Source organism: Notechis scutatus, chromosome 8 (genome assembly GCF_049901735.1).
Source record: "Notechis scutatus isolate UNSWTSFEM ecotype Mainland chromosome 8, rNotScu1.2, whole genome shotgun sequence".
Taxonomy (NCBI): domain Eukaryota; kingdom Metazoa; phylum Chordata; class Lepidosauria; order Squamata; family Elapidae; genus Notechis; species Notechis scutatus.
Window position 1 is genome coordinate 27,037,199 of NC_142016.1, and position 20,799 is coordinate 27,057,997.

Consider the following 20,799-nt stretch of genomic DNA (forward strand, 5'->3'; position numbering starts at 1 on the left):
CAGTTGCCAAACTCTTGGGTTTCGATCACATGGCCATAGTGATGCTACCAGTCATAAGGGTGAGGACTAGGCGTAAGTCACTCTTTTCTGGGCCGTTTTAACTCGCAACGGTCACTAAAGTGGTAAGTGGAGGATTCCCAGTATCGCCACTATAACTTGAGTCCATCAGATAGTCGGTGATTGTTCCTTGTTCTTCAATTCAGGTGGCAGAAATGTTTCTGTAGCATTTGGAGGTCCACAGCTTCAGCATCCCTCACCAGTAACTGTGCTGGCTGGGGCTGCTGGGGCTGCTGGGGGTTGTGGTACATTCAGCATCTTAATTCAGTTTCCAGCAAGGGTCCCCAACCCTGGGAACTTTTAAGACTTGTGGACGTCAACCTCCAGAATTCCCCGGTTTATACAGTTTGCGGCTGGGTGTATTTATTTAAAACATTTCAATTGCCTTATAACCAACTCTGGGCAGTTCCCAGCGAAGCCAGATGTCTCCCTGGGCTCCGTATTTTCCATCCTCACCAGTTTAAGGATTCGATTAGGGGAGCTGCAAGAATGTTCTGATTAAGCGCTCTAAAATAACATCTTTAATAGCAGCTCTAGGGACTGCTTTTGGGTTTTTTTTTTGGGGGGGGGCGGGGTATCTGCAAACCTGGCCCCTTTTAAGGCTTGTGGAGTTCAAGCAGCTATGCTGGCTGGGGAATTCTGGGAGCTGAAGCCCACAAGTCTTAAAAGGGGCCAGGTTTGGTTTAAGGGGCAGAAATAAGACCCTATAGAGATTCTGAGGTTTGCTTAATGACCGCTACAAAATAAGTGGTAAAATCAGGTCCAGGCATGTGGGCGCCTTGCCTCGCGACCGTCTTGATTTTACAGTGGGAATTCCAGGCTCCCCTACGGTCACTCGGTTGGGCCTGCCTGTATATTGTGAACAAAGCCACCGGCCTCCAACGCTGCCCCCCTCCTCACGACTGTCCCCCCCCCCCAGCCTTCCCTCCTGCCCTGGTGGGTGCAGGCTTTTCCCAGGCCTTCCTGGCAGGGGGTTCAAACCCGGAGGGATCCTGCCCTCGGCCCCCTGCTCCCCAAAAGCTCAACGGAAGGAAACGTGCAGACGGCGAAAGCTTCGTAACTTTACAAAAAAGGAAAAGGTTTATTCGTAAGAGAGTCTGGTGGACGTGCCCGAGATCCTAGTGCCCGTCTGCAGGCGGTGTGTGCGGTGTGGCGGAAGGGTGGAAAGAGGTCGGGCAGAGGTGCCCAGCAGATCAGTAATAACAATAACAATAATAATAAAATCAAAATATAATATTCTATCCAGCTTGACAAAAACAAAGTCAAAAAATTACAGCTCAGTAGAAAAGCCAAGAACCTGCCCCGTTCCCCTCCGTGGCCTGAAGGAGGGAGAAAAAACCGTCTCCTTGTTTAAAAAACGACCCAGAGGGCGGGCGGGGCCTTCGAGAAGAAAAACATCCTAAAAGGGCCCCCTCCCCTGGCATGAAACCAAAAAGGTACAAAACCGAGTGAAACCAGCCGAAGACGTGGAATGCGGAAGGGTCTTGGGGGCAGGGGGGACTGACAGGGCCCTTCCCTGGCCCAGAAGAGCCCCGTCTTTGGAGAGGGGCAGGTCCCCAGGAGCAGCAGACGGGGGCCTCCCAGCCGAGGCCTCTGCCCATCACTTATGCCGCCTCTTCTGCAGGAGGAAGAGGGAGGGGGCTCAGAAACGCTCCCAGGAGGGGGAGTATATGGGAACACCCCCGAACTGCCCATCCGGCCCTTGCAAGCTGCGAGGAGGGAGGGCCTCCTCTGGGGTGGGGGAGGGAACCAAGCACAGTTCTTGGGGGCAGAGGGCCTGGCCCTTCCTGGGCTGGGGAGAGGGGAGCCCCTTCCGCCAGGGAAAGAGTCCACTTCCTTCCAGGAGGGGGTCCTGCTATTGCTCTGGGTAAGGCACAGGTGGGGGTCCTGCCCTTCCTGGGGTGGGGGCCAGCACAGGTTGTCCCTTTCCCCCACCCCAAAATTGCACGGTGGGAGCCAACAAGGGAAGGGGGTGTGTGGGGCTGGTCTGGTGCATGGGGGCAGAAAGGTGAGGAGGGGGCCTTTGTGATTCTCCATTTTATTCTCTTCTGCGCCTGAGGGAGAATTAGGCTGTGGACTCCGGGTGCCACCGGCTGGGTCTGGGGGCTAAGGGGACCCCCTCTTCCGAAGCTCCGCGATGAATGCTGGAGAGGGGGCGAAACAATTGGGGGTCAGTTTTGGGCAATTAAGCACAGCCTTCTCTACTCCGGGACCCCCCAAACCGTCCCCAGGCAGAGCTGGGGGGGCTACCCGTCAATGCTTGAGACGCAGTCTTTGGGGCGCACCCCCCCCCCGTGGGGCTTTCCCATGGGAAGAGCCCACGGCCGTTGGTGTCCTGCTCCATCTAGGCCACAGGGGCACAGCAGCTGCCCCCCCTCGTCCAGAATGAGGGTGGGGGGCCCTGGCCTTCTGGCTGCCTGCCAACCCACCTTGGATTATCTCCTCTTTGACCTTCTGTAGTTCACGCCGAACCTCCTGCAGAAGTTCCTGGGGGGGAGGACAGGCCTTTAGGGAAAGGAGCCTGGGTCTTTGTGGGGGGTTGGGGGGCAGAAACGGCAAGGCTGGACTCCTGCAGCGCCCAACCCAGGCCCTTCTGAACCCAGCAGGCTGGCATGAGTGCCACTTGACCCCCACCCACCCCCAGGCCCTGCTAGCCCTGCTAGCCCTGAAGCACGCATGGCGCCAAGGCCTCGGAGGGCCAGGAGGGGCCGGCGTGAACCAGGCTGCCCAATGCTCCCCAGAGGGGCCGGGCCTGGGCTCACCTGTTTCACCCGCTCCAGCTCGGATTCATCCCCTGCGCCCCCCGCGGGCTCCCCGGCCGTCATCGCTCCCGCAGATTTCATCCTGGGAGAGGGAGGAAAGGGGGAGGGTCAGGACCACAGCCGTCTCCCCTGGTGCCCCCCGGCAGGGCCCTTCCAGGCCAGGCAGGGGGCTCAGGGTTGGCAGGGGGCAACGAATGGCTGGCTTGCCCAGAGATGAGCGAGGGGTCCTTGGGCTCTTCTTGCAGGCGACGTCACTAGCACTGATGGGGTTAGCTAGTTGGTTCATGAAACGTCTGAATAAAAACACCCAAACTCGGGGAGCACCAAGCCCCCCCCCCCACATGTCAACCCTGAGCTACAAATCCTCTCCTTCATTGGCAGAGGATGCATTGAGGTATAGTCCACCTTCCCCCTCGCAGAAGATGGACCCCGGGGCCCCTTGGGGAGGGGCGGGAGACCAGGAAGGGGGACTCCAAAGCACCTCCAAGCTGAAGGCCACGAAGCCGAGAGGGAGGGGGTCAGAGGGGGGGGCTTTGGGAACAGCTGGAGAGGAGCAAAGCTTTGGGGAGCCGGAAGCAAAAGCAGCCAGAAAGCACCAGCAGCTCCCAAACTAGCAGGCTCTGGGAAAGAGGAGCCGGGGGTTGAAGGGGCCGGGACCCTCTTCCTGGCACCATTTTCACCCTGGAGGAGGGGCTGGTTCCTTTTTTCTGGCTTGCTGGAGACGCTCAAGCCCCTTCCCTGCCCCCTGCCCTGGGGGTGGCTCAGCCTGATGCCAGCAGGGGCAGGAAGGGGCCCTGTTCTCCCCCGAGACGGGGCCTCAGAGGCGGGCAAGTCAAAGGGCGACCCCCAACCTTCTCAGCTGCAGCCCCTCCAGTCAGCCATCCCCTGGCATCCAACCGGCCTGGGTGATGGGGTCAGGGGTCAAGTGGAGAAGCTGCTGCCCCCAACGTCTGCCAAAGCCCCCTGTAGAGCAGGCCTTGGCCCCCGGGGACCAACCGGCGGACTTCAACTCCCAGGAGTCCTGAGTCAGCCATGCTGGCTGAGGAATTCTGGGGCTTGAAGTCCACGGGTCGCGCTGCCCTCCCCTGCTGTATGTCTCTGGCTTCCCAGCCCCTCCTGCCTGATACCTAAAGTGGCCGACCTGTGGCCGACCTGTGGCGGGGGGCGCAGTGGTCTTCTGGCTCACAGCTGTCCTGATGGGGGAAGAGAGAGACTCAGTTGCAGGCTGGGAAGCGGGGGAGGGTCGGAGGGGGCCTTGCGTGGGCACAAGAAGGCTCAGCTGTCCCTGCTCTCTCTCTCTGGGGCTGCTTGCAAGGACCTTGGGCCGGGGAGAAGAACCCCTCCCCCTGCAGGGGGGGGGGTCAGGAACCGGGTGGGGGGAGGAATGTGCCCCTCACCTGGGCAGTGTCGTACTGGACTTCTCCCACGGTCTCCGGAAGGCATCTGCAACAATCAAGCGAGGGACGGTTGTGGGGAGCGGGTTCTGGGTGCGAGGTCTTCCCCATCTGTGCTTCCATCCAGCTCCCTTCCCTCGGGGCCCATTTAACTGAGAGGAGCTCACAGAAAGGGAGGCAGCCCAGCCCACCCCAGTCCCAATGTCCTTTTTCGCTCTTTCCCCCCCTTGTAGAATTCCAGCACTTAAACCCTCCATGCAGCTGGGCTCACTTGCTGAGCTGCCTTCAGCCATTTCTTACTAGGGACCTGCTCTCGTCTTCTCATACGTGACACAGATCAAAGCGTGATGGGGTTACACTGGGGGGGGGCAGTTTCCTTTCACCACCTGTTACTTTCAAGAATCCCCCTCAATCATGAGGACTAGAATGTTTTTGAAGGAATGAAGGCAGAGACTCCATAACTCTGTGCTGTTCAAGGGAGGGAAGCATGGAAAACATTCCAGGGCTCTTTTTCTGGGGCGGGTGGGGGATCAACCTTAAACAGGGACCCTCCCACCCAGACAGGAGGTCCCGGCCATTTGCTCCCAGGCGGGAGGGGAGGGGCGACGCTGAAGCCGTTGCAAACGTGGTGCCTCCATTCCCACAACCTGCCAAAGGCCTTAATCCCGGCTCTCTTCCCAGACCCTTGGGGTGCGTTTCAACAGGTTGGGCAAGGCCAGGAAATGGGCAGGTCCAGTGACCAGGTTCAGCAGGCTGTGTGAATGCAGCGGTCAGCTCCCTGCCTGTGCTGATCGGGGGGGGCAGGGAGCCTCTCGGGCAGCCCAAGGACCAGGGGTTGCCCTGGGGGCCTCCTGCAGCAGCCCCCTCTGACCCACCTGTGGGCTTGGCACCAGCGGCATCGGCGTCTTCTTGCTGGGGGCAAAAGAGAGGGTCAAAGGTCAGGGGGCTCCCAACTTGCCCTCAGTGCCCCACACTACTTCCTCATTCCCACGAAGACCCCTTTGGCAGGAGCACCACAATGGGCGGTGGGTGGGTGGCTGGTCTGACTTGAGATTGATTGGCACCTGGCCTCCCACGGCCACTCAGCCACGGGAGGGGGGGAGGGGTCTGCATTCTGCCTCCCCGTTTCCACCCCACTAAAGTGCAGCTGGCAGGTCTTGCGCCCCGCCCCGCCCCCCCCAACGGACCGGGACGGGAAAGTCCCTTGGGGGCCCCACCCAGCCTCACCTGCGAAAGGCCTTCGTCCTTCTTTGGAACCACCTTCTCGATTTGCTCCGCCACTCGCCTTCTGGGGGGGCGGAGGAGACAGAAGACGCTAAACCTCATTTCCCCCCCCCCCCCCGCTCTGCACGCCCCCACCCCCAGGGGCAGATAAGACCCCCACACACACACTTGTGTTTAGGAGCCTGTGGGGGGGGGCAGCGCCAGGATGCCTCTCGGGCCCGAAGCATGTGGCACTGTCCAAGCAGACGCTGGGTGGGAGACCCCGGCCCCCTCTAGGCCTCCAGGGCCCGGGACTTTCAGGGACTCAAGACTTTGTGGGTGCAAGAGACGCCAATTCTCTTCTGGCTCTTGAAGCAGCGGCCTTCCCTCCAAGACCCCTCCCCACCCGGCCTGCCAGCCAACGGCTTTCCCAATGACTGCCCCCCAGCTGCAAAAGTCATCCCACCCCACAGCACAAAGGCTGCCCTTCTGAATACCGGACCAGCCAGGGGATCCTGCCAGCACGCACGCACGCACACACACACGTAGTGTCCCCGACAGTCACTGTCCCCCGAAAAACCATTTCTCAGCCCTGGGAGGGCCAAACCGGGCATTTCTGGCCTCTCCCCCATCTTCTACAGAGCCTTTTGGTGCTGGGGGTGGGTGGGCTGGGCAGGGGGGAATCCTGCAACTGGAGAAGCCCCCACAGCCAGGCTATCCCCCCAACGGGCAACCCCTCCCCCACAGCTGTGCCCACTCACCGCCTGGCTAACTTGGCACTCATTTCTTCCATCAGCCCCCCTCCCCCGGGAGCGCTGGGGGGGGCTCCTGCGCCAGGGGGGGGCTTGGCTCCTTCCTCCTGCAGGAGAGGGAAGATGGGGGGGAGTGAGGTGGTCTCCCCCAAACCAGTGGCCCCCCCAACCCACAGCCCCTCCTCCTCCCAACAATATTCAGGGCCAGGAGCCCCTTCCTGCACGCGGACTCACCTTCCCCGTCTTCTTCAGCTTGGCTCCTGCCAGCGCTGCAGCCAAGCCGGTGGGTGGTCCAGCCCCTTCCCCCGGGCCCAGGGAAGCAGGGAGGGGAGGGGCTGGGGGCGGCCCCCCTCCTGAGGGCGGAGGGCCAGGCGGTGGGCCCGGCGGAGGGGGTGGCCCAGGAGGAGGGGGAGGGCCGCTGTGGGCTCCCAGCGGTGGGCCAGGAGGTCCTGGCGGTGGCCCAGGGGGGGCTGGAGGTGGTCCCGGGGGCGGCGGAGGGCCACCGGCTGGAGGGGTGACCTGAGGGGCTGCAGCAAGAGAAGGAGAGAGAGAGAGAGAGAGAGAGATGGGAGCCCCCAGCCGTGGCAGCCCCGCCCCCTCCCCAACCACTGAAGGCGAAGAGGAAATCCCCCCGCCCCCAGGACCCTCTTCTCCAAGCAGTGCCTGCTTCAGCCAACGCCTGGGGGGGGGGGAGAGGGGCACAGCCGGTTCACCCTTTGGGCCCTCTGAGCAGCTACCAGATCCTCTCCCCCACCCTGTAGAATGGGGCCCTTGGCCAGCCGGGGGGAGGTCCCCTAAGGAAGGGACCCCCAACCTCGGCCTCTCTAAGATTCGCAGCCTTCAGTTCCCAGAATTCCTCTTTCCTTTGCCAAGCCGGCCGAGGAACTCTGGGAGTTGAAGTCCCCAAGTCTTAAAAGGGGCCAGGGACCCCACCTAAGGCCCCCAATGCAAAGCTGACCGGGGGAGGGGCAAGCAAGGGGATGGCGCCCCCACCCGCCCTGGCACCCACCTCCAATGGGCCCCCGTCGCTCCCGCTCTGCCTGCTCCGGCTGCTCCTTCTCCAGCTGCTGCTGGTGCCTGGGGTGAAGAGGGCGGAAGAGGCCTCAGTGCCCGCTGGCAGCCCCCGCAGGCCTCCTGCTCCCGAGCCCCCAGGCCCTTCCCCTCCCTTGGCCCACCACAGCAGCACACTCACTTTGGCAGCGGGGCAGGCGGCTCGGGCAAGAGGCTGGAAAGGGGGACGCCACACATCGCCAGGGGGGACGAGGTGGAGCCCAGCCGACCCAGCGGGCATTTGCCCCAGCAGGAGCCCTGCAAGCCGATTAGCTGCTAATCTGATCATGGAGGGCCTTTACACACACACACACACACACACACACACACACACACACACACACACACCCTTGCTTTCTGCTCTGGGCAGCTCCTCTGGCATCTAAGGAGGCACCAAAGGAGACCCTCCAGGGGCAGTTTGGCTTGGAGCCAGACCTGGGGGGGGTCTCCTGCGGCCCCCACACCCGTCCCTTGCAAAGGGGAGCCTGGCACCCTCCACTCTGGGCAAGGAAGGGGTTTTTTTTTTGTCTCTCCTCAAGTGTGTGGCTTGTTCAAACAAAAGGCCGAGTAAAGTGAGATCAATCATTCTTTCCTTCCCCTTCGCTCCTGTCCGAAAACGTTTGACGAAGTCAGAGAAACTTCCTCCTTCTTCAAGGGACCGGCCCCCCCCCCTCCCTCCCCCCGCAGCTCTTCCACCTGGCGGGGCTTCTGGTACCTTTTCTGCTGCTCTGCCAGTTCGTCTGCAGTGGGTCCATTCTGGGTGGGGCGCAGGGGGTGCCAAGTTTCCTGGGGGGACGCAACCCACCCAAACAACAGGTTGGTTCCCCAGAGGCCAACCAGCAGACCAGCCCTTCTCCAGACCCAGGAGCCCCCCTTCTGCCCCCTTGGAGACCCACCTGCCCCCGAGAGCCCCCTCCCTTTGGGGAGAGGGCGGGGGGGCTTGGGAGGCTGCTTTCTCTTGGGGAGCCTGGATGGGGCCACTTGGGGACCTGAGCTCCCCCGCCTTTTCTCCTGGCTCAGCCCCCCGGTCCCCAACCCCGGTGCCCACCCCACTCCGCCTCACCGCTGTCCAGGGCCTCCAGGGCGTGCATCATGCCGTTGGCAAACTGGCTGGCGTCCTCTTTGCTGCTGAAATTGAGCCCCCAGACCTGGCGGGCATCGCGCCACTGGTGGAAGTTGGGCGTGGCCTGGTTGTACTTCAGCCCCTTCACGATCGGACTGTTGATGACCACCTGCAGAGACACGGGCAGAGCCGGCTGAGGAGGCCCCGTGGACCTCGGGGTGCCGCCCCCGGGCACAGCCTTGTCCCCCCCGCAGCGGGCACCCCCGGCCCCTTCCACAGCCCAGAGCCGGAGGAAACGCTCCCTTGGGGCCAGGACTGCATCCACACAGGTAGTTTTATTCATAAATAATAAATATAAATAATAAATAAATAATAATAATAATAAACAACAATACAGGCCGCCCTCAACTTGCAAATGTTTCTTTGGGGACCGTTCAAAGTTAGAGCAGCTTTGTAGAAAGGGACTTACGGCCCTTTTCCCCCTGACAACCGTTGCTGCCTCCCCAGGGCCACGTGGCCAAAATCCAGGCGCTTGTCAACTGACTCGTAGTCACGACGGTCGCAGTGTCCCGGGGTCACATGATCCCCTGCACAAGCAAATGCCGGGGGTGGAGCGGGATACTAAATAACTGCAGTGATTCACTTAACAGCTACCTGCATCCAGAAAGGTCATAAAAGGGGGCAAAACTCCCTTAGCAACTGTCTCGCTTAGCAACAGAAATTTGGAGCTCCGCTGTGGCCGTAAGTCGAGGATTGCCTGCAAGGTTGCTATTTTTCAACAGAAGGGGATTTTAAAGCAGAGGATGAGAAAGTAAGCTTGGAATTCTTCCCTCAACTTGTGCAGGAGACTAAGGGGTGGACAGCGGCAAACACGGAGGGGGCACCCATACCCCCCCCAAAGAGGAAGGAGCCTCCCCCCACAACGTGGGCACCAGCTCAGACTGGCGAGCGTGGGAAGCTTTATTGACCGGCCCCAGGATGTTTGGGCCTCCAGATTACCCCGGGGGCGGCTGGGAGGGCTGTTGTTTAAAACCACTGGGGGGGGGGCGCGTGGAGTTACCTGCTGATCTGGCTGCATCTTGCGGCCCACCACCCGGAAGCTGTTGTTGGCCGGACTGTGGTAGATCTGGATGCGGCTGAAGGCCTGGGCACCAGTTCCTGCCGGGACCCATTTTTTATTGGCATCGTCATAAAGCATCACCGTGGCCCGGGTGCTGCAGACCACCGACTCGCTGGAGGGAGAGACAGAAGCCCCACCGGGGGGAGGGTCAGACACAGCAGGAATGGGGCACAAAATGGGTCACACAGCCCCCTTCCCAGCAGTCTTTAACCCCACTGAGTTCAGCCCCACGGCTGCCATCCACAGGGCCGGTCCGTCTCAAAACACCTGTCCCAGGTGAGACAGGAGGCTACATTTGTGTTAGACGTGTTCACATACCAATTCTCACCTTGCCTTTGATGTGGAGCAGGGGTGTCCAACCTTGCAACTTTAAGACTTGTGGATTTCAACTCCCAGAAATTGAAGTTGGGATTGAATTCTGGGGGCCTGGGACTCCTGGGAATTGAAGTCCACAAGACTTAAAGTTGCCAAGATTGACCAGCACAAAGGGACGGGAGGGGATGGGAGAGGAACCGGTCAGGTGCAAAGGGGCTTCCTCTCCGCTTAAGATCCGGGATGAATGTCCCAGAGGGGGAAAGGCATTCTGCCCCCTTGGTGAAGGACGCCTGAATGGGAGGGCCCGCCTCCTGGAGGGGTCACACCACTGGCACCCTGGACCCCACTGTCCAATAACGCCCCCCCCCCGTTAACCTCATCCGGTGAGCCACAGAGGGACCCCCGACCCTTCTAAGCCAGGGCGCAACACTTCCTATCGGAAGCTGAAGAGCTGGGGCTTGGGGGCTTGTGCACCGCCCCACCCAATTCTCCTCAGTTCCAGACGGGTTAAATTTATTTATTTATTTGCATTTCATATTTCTAAACCATCCAAACCCTTCAGGTCAGAAAGATGCAGCATTGCCCACTAAAGAACAATTCATGGGTAGGAAAAGTGCCCATAAATTCCTCTGGGCTGCATTTCCATTGTCAAAGAGGGAGGGGCCCTTTGTGGCCAATGCAAAAAAGGATTAAGGGGGAAGTATGCAAAAGTATTTGCATTTTGTCAAACAATTTCTATTGTTCGCAGTCCTGCCTCCCTTGTCCCCCCAGTCTGAAATTTGGATAAAGAAAAGGGCTAATTTTGCCAGTTTCTTCCTTCTTTGGAAGTTATGGGGAAGGGGAGAGGAAGGGAAGGGAAGGGAAGCCCAGAGAGTTCTTAAGTTCTCCTCAAAGGAGCTGGAGGAATTGTCTTGTAACTTGCAAAACAGGAAGAACGGAACGGAAGGCCCAGGCAAGGAGGGCTGGGGCGGAAGAAGCCTTGCTGGGGTGGCACGGAAAGAAATGCCCACAGATGAACTCTGATCTGCCAATTACAGCCGTAGCTGCCTGGGGAAGGGGGAGGAAGATGATTCCAGCTGTGTGGGGCCATTGCACATCTGCCTCCAGGGAAAGCAGCCCCAGCCAAAACAAAAGCAGGACCCCCTCCCTTCCTCCCCCCCCCCAGTGAGCTCCTCCCCTGCCAGGCCCAGCCCCGCCCTCCCTTGAACTGGGAGAGCCAGACCTCCAGGCAGGTTGGGGCAGAGCCCAGCCCAGCTGCCGACAGCTGCTCACTGGAGGAGGGGGGCAGACTTCTGTGGCCCCTGGGCCGGGATAAAAGCCCAGCGGCCCAGCTGAGGACTCCTCCAAAGCAGGCCTCTCCCACCTCGGCCACTTGAAGACTGCTGGACTTCAACTCCAGGATCCCCCAGCCTTAAAGTGGCTGAGGTTGGAGACCCCTGCTCCGAAGAAGAACCACCAGGTGCAGGGAACAATTTGTCCAAAACTATCCCAGGGCTCCACAAAGTTTAAAAAATATCCGTAATTGCAGCCGTGCAAAATGAGGTACTGAGAAAAATCAGCTTCCTGAAAAACAGCAGCAGCTTTTCATTACAAGGGAAGGTTGAGTAAGTTTCTGTGCCCCGGGAAAGAGCGCAGGGCTGGCACACCTGGAGGGGAAGCAGGGCAGGTGAGCGAGAAGGTTTCTGGCAGCCGGAGGTGAGGCTGTGGCTCCCACACAAAGCCTGCCTGCCTTCCCACTCCCAAAGCCAGGGCCTTATGCCCCATCCCACACGGCACACGTTGCAGGAACAATGCAGCCCAGAAGCCCCCGGCTTGCTTCATCCTGACAGGTAGTCCTACCTGTCTGAAGCTGGACAAACCTGGATGGAATGCACAGAATCGCTGCCTTCACCTATTGGGCTAAGTCACGGTTTGGTCCCACAAGTTAGGACTGACTGACGGCATTCAGAACAGAGCTGGAAGGGACCTCGGAGGTCTTCTAGTCCAGCTCACACAGGCCACCCTAGAGTCCAGGGTCTAGACTATTTCAGGCCAATGGCTGCCCAGCCTCTTCTTAAAAGCCTCCAGTGATGGAGCCTCCACAACTTCTGGTGGCCAGCAGTTCCACGGGTTAATTGTCCCCATTGGCAGGGAGTTTCTCCTTCATTCCTGGTTGCTTCTCGTCCTGCCTTCGGGGGCTTTGGAGAAGAGGTGGAGCCCCTCCCTCCCTCAGATACTGGAAGGCTGCTCCCAGGTCACCCCTGGGCCTCCTTTTCTCTGGGCTAACCAAACCCAGATCCTGCAGCCGTTCTTCATAGGTTTTGTCCCCTTTCATCATCTGAGTTTCACTTTTTCCAAAGCTTCAACCTCTTGTCTGAAATGTGGTGGCCAAAACTGGATGCTTTATTCCAGGTGTGGCCTTCCTAAGCGTTTATAAAGCAGTCTATGCCTTTGTTTATGCAACCAAGGATTGTATTAGCCTTTTTGGCTGCTGCCACCCATCCGGCTAAGCCCAGCTCAGAAAATGTGTGAATGCATCACAGGCAGGAAAAGGACGAGGATTTGACTATGGATGGCAGTTCAGCAATGCCTCCCCCTCTCCCCCCCCCCCGCGAATCAGCCCGCCCCCTCCGAGCTGGCTTCCCATGCTCGGTTCTTGCGCTGCCTGGTCCAAACGCAACCTAACCACAAGTGCAGTGATGCAAGGAAGGAAACCCAAAGGTTGTGTCAAGCAAACCTCCTTCCTTCCAGGATGTTGTCGTTGCACAAGGGGAAAAGTGCCAACCTCCACCTCCTGAGCCGGGCATGAAGATGAACCAGGCGGCCCCCACCCCCTTCTGCAGCCTGAAGAGCAGGCTGGTCTAAGGCAGGCATCCCCCCCTCAATATGGAGGCAACCTCCCGATTGCACCCAGCGCTCACTTCTTTGCACCCAGCCGAAACTTGCAGGCAGGCCCCAGCCTGGAGAAATACTCCCCCTCCCCAGCCCCCACTGGGGGAGGAAGCCCCCGAGTTGCTGCTGCTGTCTCAATATCTCCCCACCCTTGCCTGCCTTTGGGCCAGGGAGGAGCACCGGGCAGAGGGGATCAAAGGTCAGGGAGGCAGGGAGGGGCTGGGGCTCGCTCTCCTGCAAGCCCAACCCCCCCCAAGAGGGTGTGTGTGTGTGTGTGTGTCCCCACCTAGAAATGTTTAACCAAGAGCGGCTGCCCAGAGATGACCACACAAACACCCAGCTGCCTTCTGGCCATGAGCCCTGCGAAGGAAGGGGAGGGCCCACTGGAATCCTGGCCACTTGGGGGGCACCCTCTGCTCCCCTTCTAAGAGCATGGGAAGTGCCCCACAGACTGGCCCCTTGCCTTGGGGAGGGAGCAGAATGCCAGGCCTCTGCAGGACCCTCACCCCCCCCCCAAGCACTGCCCCGGGAGGCTGGGACCTATCACAGGACCATGTGCCCCCCCCCCAAGCATGTGGTCTGTCTGGGAGCCCCTCCCAACACAGCCAGCCAGCTGGAAGGGAAGCAGCAGCGACCATGATGGGTCTCTCCCCCCAGAAACAACTTGGTGTGTGTGTGTGGGGGGTCCAATCTTACCAGGAGGGGAAGGAGGCGCAAGGCTGGGGCACCTGGGGAGGGGGAAGGGAGCCGAGGCAGCCCAAGGCTCAGGAAGAGGGAAGGGAAGCGGGCGGAGGCAAGGAAAACAGCAGCCTCACAGCAGCCCTGCCTTATAAGGGGATGTTGCAGGGCCTGGCCGGATCCGTGGAGAATGTGGGAATGTGAAGGGGGCTGGGAAGGGCATGGAGACCTCCTGCCTGCCCCCAAGGGCGGCCACGGAGCCCGGTGGCCTCTCTGCCCCCCCAAATCAGCCTGAAGTGGGGCTCTGAGTTACCGGCAGGGGACGGGGCACAAGGAAGGGGGCAGAGAAGGGTCCCTGCAGGAGCCAGCAGACGTGCCCCCCAGCAAGGCCCTTTCCCCAGCTGGGCACCGGCATGCCCGCCGTCCGCCCCTCCCTCCATGCCCCATTCACCTGCCCGGGGGCTTCTCCGGCTGCTGGGCCTGGGTCTTCGGGGGGTCGGGCAAAGGGGCCTTTGGCTTGCCCAGCGTGATCCTGCCAAGGGAAGCGAACGTGTCCACCCCATGTCGCCAGGGGCTCAGCTGGGGTTGCAGGAGGAGGCCGCCACTCCAAGGATTCGGGGGTAGAGGCAGGATTCTCCCCTCCTGCCAGTGGAAGGAAGCCGTTCTCTGACCCCCTCCCCCCATGTGTAAGGGACTGAGCTGCCCCCAGAGGGGCCCAGGTGGGCTGGGGGTGCAGAGGGGGGGCCTCTTCCCCTCCCACCCCCAAGCCCACCTGAACTGGGTGGAGTGCTTCTCCTTCTCCTTCGGAGGAGCTGGGGCTGTTCTGTGGAAAGAGGCAATTCAGGGCCCAGGGCTTCCCGGGGGGTCCCACGGGTCAGGGCCAGCCCCCCCCTTCCCCAGAGCAGGCCCCCAAGGCCCCAGGGTGGGGCAGAGGGAAGGCAGCCAAGAGGCCAAGCCCAAAGGGACACCTGGGGGGCCCCGTGGGAGCAAAGGGGGCAAGGAGCTCTGATGGGCCAGCAGAGGCAGGGGGCAGCAAGGAGCCCCCCCACGAAGGGGGCCCATCTGGGCCAGCCGAGCCGCTGAGACGCTGCAGCTGAGTCACTTCCTGCCGAGAGGCCTTTCCGGCGTCTTCAGCTTGGGACTTTTTAGGAAAGGGGGGGGACAGGACGGAGCCACTCTGTGGGGGGAGAACTGGACGAGGAGCCAGGAAAGAAATGGGGGTGTCTTGAGGGGGCCCTGAGGGCTTTTATTGGACGGCAGCTCCGGAGACCCTCCGAATCTAGTTGGGAAAATGGCTGGAAAGGGGCCCCTCCTGCCTCCCTCGCACCAGGACCCCCCATGGAGGGAGACAAATCCTGTGCTTGGGGGGGGGGGGCGGGGGCACCGTCCAGGGAAAGGGCCGCTGGTCAGGCTCCCAAGAGGGAGAGGAGGAAGGTGTGGGGAGAAGACCCCCCCTTAGCTCTGGAGGGAGCGCCCCCCCCCCCTTACAACCTTTGGGGGGGACCCATTTTGGGGGCAACCATGGTTGGGCAGGGCCAGCAGCAACGGCCTCCCTGCTGGCCACCCAGGTGGAGGGAGCCCTTCTCCTCCACGGAAGGCGGAGGGAGGGAGGTCACAATGGGTGGGTGGGGAGGGGCCCCCTCCCCTGCAGGGCCTCGGAGCCCTGGGCCCTTTTCCCTGACCGGCTCCTCCCTTGTCATTCGCAGGGGGTCCTCGACTTACAGCCACAACTGAGCTGGACTTTTCTGTTGCTAAGCAAAACCGTTGTGAGTTTGGCCCCGTTTTATGACCTTTCTTGCCACAGTTGTTAAGTCAATCCCTGCAGTTGTTTAGTTAGCCATACGGTCATTAAGTGAATCTGGTTTTCCTGTGGACTTTGCCTGGGAGAAGGTCACAAAAGGGGATCGTGTGGCCCCCTGGGACGGCTGCGACTGTCATAAGTACTGACCAGGTGGCCACGGCCGTAAGGGCAAGGAATGGCCATGTCCCTTTTTCCAGGGCTGCCGGCACTTCCAAAGGTGGGAAAGGGAGGGAAGTGGAGACCTGGCAGGTGAGGCCTTCGCAGGTAAGGGGCAGTCGGAGGGTCCGTGCAACATGGAGCGTCCAGAGGAGGGGGGGTCAAGGAGGCCTGGCTGAAGCTTCCCCTGCTCCCCCCCCCAGTTCCTGCATTCAGGGCAGGTAAAAGTCCCTCCGGGCTGGATCCCCATTTCTCCTGTAATGCAACTGGGCCCCTCCCTCCTCTTCCCTCCCACGCAGCTTCTGGGGCTTCTGCTTGGGGGGGGCGGTTCCCGGGGGGGGGGCAGGAGCTCTCTGGCCCGTTTGGGGAGGTGACCTCCCAACAGAAAGGCTCCATTGAGGAACCCCAAGTCTGCTGTACCTGGATAGGCCTCTTTGCTTCCTGGGCCTTTCACCCCCTCATTGTATTGGGGGGAGGCTGCCAGGATTGGACATCCCTGAGCTAGGAGGGTCTTTGCTCTGCCCAGGGTGGTCTTGTGTGACCCCCCTTGCTGACCTTACCCCTTCCCAACTGCCCTGGGGAATTCTGGGAGTTAAGTCCACAGGTCTCAAAGTGGCCCAGGTTGGACACCCCTGCTCTGAGATCCGACCTTCTTTTGGGTTTGAGGCCGTTTTAACTGAGAAGTGATGAATTTCAGCAACCAAGAAACATGGAAGTATTAAATCTTTTAATTTAAGGGCCTGGCTTGCACCCCTGCCCTTTGCTTTAAAGGAGAGCAACATGGGCTGCTTAGTCCTGGGCCGGATAGTCCGGCTCCCTGGAGCCCCAAAGGTTAAGATGAACATGCCTACACGCACGCACGCACGCGCACACACACAGAGAGACCCAGAGAGAAAAGGGGAACTGGGGGGAGCCGCCAGGCCTGGCTTCCGCCTGTTTGGCAAGAAGCAGACATGGTGGCTCTGGAAGCAGCACCCGAAGCTGCCAGCCAGCCAGAAGGGCCCCTCAGACGGGTTCCCCACTTGCAGGGGTTTTACCAACGGGAAAGTAGGGAAAATCCAAACTGGCAACCAGGCTGGGCGTGTCCTGGCAGAGGAAGGGTTTAAAGTAAGTAAGACTCAGTAGCACTGATGATGTCATCCAGTTGGGTCATGAAAACAACCCAGGTCAGAGAGCATTAAGGATCCTTCAAGTAAAATTCAGCTTGGACCCATTTCTGAACCCCCCCCCCCAAGCCCCCTCGAACTGGGCTTGCATTTCTGATGCCACCCCCTCGTCCCTTACCAAATGCACCAGGGAAATCTCTCCTATTTCTTGCCCTCTAGTTAGCTGGCTGGGGGGGGAGGGGGGGCGGTAGGAAATCTGGTCAGAAACTGAGGAGTGGCGAGTCCTGGCCCCACCTGAGGCACACTCGTTCTCTCTCAGCCCAACCCTCCTCACAGGGTTGTTGTGTGGGAAACAACCGGGGGACAGAATCCCATGTATGGTTGTTGCCTTCAGCTGTTTGTAAAAATAATAAAGGCGGGATACAAGTGCACACAGCAGATGAAAAGCAGGCAGACCACCGGAGGGCCCTGCAGTGCAGAGGGGGGGGGGGGGAGAGAAGTGACCTTCTTCCCCGAATGTCTCACTGGGAGGGGCTGCTGCAAGACCCAAAACGCCACGGGGTGGGGGGCGAGGAATTGCTCACAGCCACAACTTCTGTTTCTGATGCACACCACAAAGCAGCCATAATTCTCTGTTACTTGTGTTCCCCCCTGGCCCCCGCTGTTTTTTCTTCTTTCTTTCTTTCTTTCTCTACAGACTTGGGCCGTTTTCCTTGCTCTCTATCTGGCTCCAGGGCAGGATGGGCAACCGTGGCCCCTTTACGACCTGTGGACTTCAACTCCCAGAATCCCCATAGTTCTTGAGCAGCCAGCTGGGTTGGGGGGCCGGTGAGGAGCGGGGAAAGGAGAAGTGGATTTGATAAGGGTCAAGTTTTCTATTTGACTCTTTGCCAAAAAGCACATTTTGAGGGAACTTTTCATATTCTGGAAAGGCAGAAAGTCAGCGGAAACAAAGGAGGTGACCCTAAGACTTGCCTCCCTTCTGTTTCCAGCCTCCATGCTGCCTGGGGAATTCTGGGAGTTGAAGTCCATCCATCATCAAGTAGTTGCCAAGTTCAAAAAGCCTTTGTGTTCTGCAGGCTTGCGGCTTATTGCCTTGGCCTCAGGACTGCAGCTGTAGAAAAGAATAAAACCTTTCCTCTCTCATCTGGCTGCAAGGCCTGGGAGAGTATCTGTCATCATGCTGACCCTGCTTGAAAAGCCTCTTTGGTGTGTCTGGAGGCCTCCGAGCTGGGCTGCACTCCCAACCTGACAGGGGTTTGCAGAAAAGTATTTTAATTGTTTTAGGTATACCCTGAGCTGGCTGCTCCAAGGGGGACTAAGTCTTAAGACACCAGCGCATGACCAATCTCTGCTTTTCCTGAAACTCCAGCCCAGCCTTAATTCGCAGTTCCTGCTTGTTGGCTCTTTCCGGTCCCCTGCACATGAACCCTCCTGCCCACCTAAAGCCCCCCTCACGGGAATGCGGAAGGGGGGGGTCTATCCATAGTCAGGAACAACTTAGGAAACGGAGCAGGGACGTCCAACCTTGGCCACTTTAAGACCTGTGGACTTCAACTCCCAGAATTCCCAAGCCAGAGCTGTCAGGGCAATTCTGGGAGTTGAAATCCACAGGTCTTAAAGCGGCCAAGGTTGGACGTCCCTGGTTTAGAGAACGAACACAAAATGTGATGCTGCAACACCTTTAATAAAAACATTTTTTTTCACTGAAGTCAGCTTCCTTTATATGAAGGAAACCCTGTATGCACATTTGGATGAAAACACGATTAAAAATAAAATTATTTAGCAGCCAGAAGAAATAGTAGTAGCAAGTTTGAGTCCACATTGCTCCTACCAAGGGAATCGTCATGACAGGGAAGGAGAAATGATCCAGCTGGCTTCCCCCAAAACTTTGAATCAAACCTACTAAACTACCCAACAAACTTGATCATTGTGGACTAACTACAAGGGCTACTAAGGCATGCATTCTTCTTTTACGCACAAATACACAAAGAGAAGGAAATCAAAATTTCATTACAAGCTTCTGAGAAACACTCAAATAAGAACGGGAGCAGACAAATTCAGGAATGGTTTCTGTCCAGTTTTAGCAATTGCTGATAAGAGCCTCCATGTACAGGTATTGTATACCTTTCAAACTAACAGCAAAAGTACAAGCAAGGGCTGATTTATCTCTCATGCTTGGTTTAGGGGCTGCCTAAAAGTGTGTTGGCCCAGGATGTTGGGCAGGTCAGCCTTCCCAAAGCTGGACTCTCCAAGTGGCCCCTGAATGGCCTAATTCCCTGGCTACAAGAATGTCTGTGGGCTTTCTTACTGGGAATCATGGGGACTGGAATCCAAAGCTGCTGGAGATCCGTTTGATAGGACTGTGTGGTTCCCTTTAACAGAAAAGCTGCCTCTGGGACACACTGCCAAACAGGGAGCAGCCAAGCCCCCCCCCAAGCCCCTTCCCCTAATAAACAAGAACCTTAGGGCCCAACTCAGCCAACCATCGGCCACAAACCTCCGGCTGCTGCTGACCAAGATCCCGGCTCTCCCTTGAATGGGGCGTGTAGCGGACAGGACAGACCCGGGAGAGGGGGGGGAGGTACACCGAGTCGCAAAAGCCCCGGCTGCCCCGCCGGATTCTGGGGGCGGCTCTTCAGGCCAGGTGAGTCCCGGCGCCATCCCTGCCTCCGAGGCCCACCTGGCCGGCCACCGAGGCGGCGCTTTCGGCCGCGGCTGAACTTCCGACGGGCGCGAGCTGACCCGCGTTCCGGAGAACCGGCCAGGGACCCTCTTCCCGGGGCTGCGGCCTCGGAGCAGAAGGGCTGGGGTGGGGCGGGGGCTGCCGGGGAGCCCGCGATGACTAAGGCGGCAGGCAGGAAGCAGCGGCGGGCCTGCTGCCTGGGTCTCTGCTCGCCAAGGGCTGGCAGGGCCTCCCCGCTTCGGCCAGGGGCTGCCCGGGCTGCGCTCGCCACAAAGCGCTCTGCCCGCGCTCAGGTCCCCTCCGGCTCAGGCCCCGCGGCGGAAAGGGCCCGTCCCGGAAGGCCAGCCGGGGGAGAGGGGGCTGTGCGGCGCCGCCCCCACTCGCAGAGAGCAGGTGGGGGAGCTGCCGAGGGGGCAGGTGGGCCGGCAGCTTCGGGCGAGGGGGGACCTGGAGCCTGGCATCTCCCGCGCGCCCCCTTCGCAAGAGCCCTCCGCTCCGGCCCGGCCCAGGAGCCGTCCCTCCCCGGGGACCCCCGTCCCACTCCTGGCCCCGGACCCTCCCCCGGGCACCCCCTCCTTCCGAGGTGCCCGGCCAGGTCGCAGCGGCGGTGCCCCCAAGCCCCAGAAAGTCTCCGGCCGGCGGGAGGGGGCGGAGAAGCGCGGCGAAGGGAAGGCGCCCATCAGCCGGCGGGGGCCTCCATTCGGCCGGTCATCCGCGGCTCCCAGGTACCTCGGGGGTGGGGAGGGGGCGGCATTGCACGCGGGCAGCCCTCGCTTCCCCCGCGCCTCTGCGGGAAGGGGCTACCCAACTTCGCGCTTCCGGAGGAAGGGGCGTGCAGAGCCCACACTCCACTCCGGAAAGCGGGCGGGATCTTTTCCGGGGTGGGCGCCCCTCTCCGCCCGGAGAAGCCCCTTGCCCACGCGGGGAAGTCGCCCCATTTCCGGACAAGGAAGCCTCTCTTCCCCGGCAGCCCTTGCCCCACTTCGGCCGCCGAAGCCACGTCGGAGCTGCCTTCCAGGCGGGGAGGCGACCCTGCCTCTGCCCCGCCGACCCCCCACCCCACCCCAGGCACGGCCGGACGGCCCCGCCGCAGCGCCAAACTTGCGGCTCCTTCGGGGCGGAGACGAGCCGGAAGCCCCGCCGCCGCGCCCGCCAACCCGCCCGGCCGCCTGCCGCGCGGCGCGGGTGTCGGGCCGGGCCGGGCCGGGCGCGGGCCCAGACAACAAAGGCGGCCGCCCGGCAGGTACTGACCTCATGTCTGCTGCTTTGTGCGCGGCGCTGCAGCCTCGGCTGGCGCTGCTCTGCTGCCTCTGCTGCTGCTGCTGCTGCTCGCCCGCCGCCGCCGCCGCCGCTTCCGCTTCCCAGACCTGGCTGGGTGGGGACGTGGGTGGGGCCGGCCCGGGCTGCTCCCCCACCTCGGCCGGGCGGCCTCCGCGCTCCGTAGCCGCGGGCTGCGCTCAGGCGGCGGCAGCCCCGCCGGGAAGCCCTCCGACCGCGCCCGCCGGCCGCTTCCTTCCGCCCCTTCGCCCGCGGCGGCGGCGGCGGCGGCTGCTGCTGCTGCGGCGCTCCGGGTCGGGCGCCCCCGGGGGTTCATGGCCGCGATCCCGGAGCCAGGCCGGGCGGGGACGGCAGCCAGGCAGGCGCGCGCCCGCTCGGCCTCCGCCCGCTTTGATCCGGCGGCGGTGCCCGTGCGCTGCCCCCCGCCCGCCGCTTTCCAGCAGGCTCTGCAGCGGCGCCTCTTAAAGGGGGCGAGGCCGGCGCGCTTAAAAGGGCACCGCGAGGGCC

General features: G+C 60.7%; 1 protein-coding gene across 1 annotated transcript; it reads right to left on the reverse strand.

The window, feature by feature from the left end:
* Window positions 1-1,114: 1,114 nt before the first annotated feature.
* Window positions 1,115-20,715, reverse strand: VASP (vasodilator stimulated phosphoprotein). The gene is given in 14 exon segments (XM_026688844.2): window positions 1,115-2,201; window positions 2,487-2,544; window positions 2,820-2,901; window positions 4,217-4,262; window positions 5,089-5,125; window positions 5,441-5,501; window positions 6,178-6,275; window positions 6,403-6,695; window positions 7,178-7,245; window positions 7,934-7,987; window positions 7,989-8,004; window positions 8,282-8,450; window positions 9,342-9,513; window positions 20,266-20,715. Coding segments are annotated over 14 exon segments (1,197 nt in total). The 5' UTR covers window positions 20,271-20,715; the 3' UTR covers window positions 1,115-2,163.
* Between the last annotated feature and the right edge of the window lie 84 nt (window positions 20,716-20,799).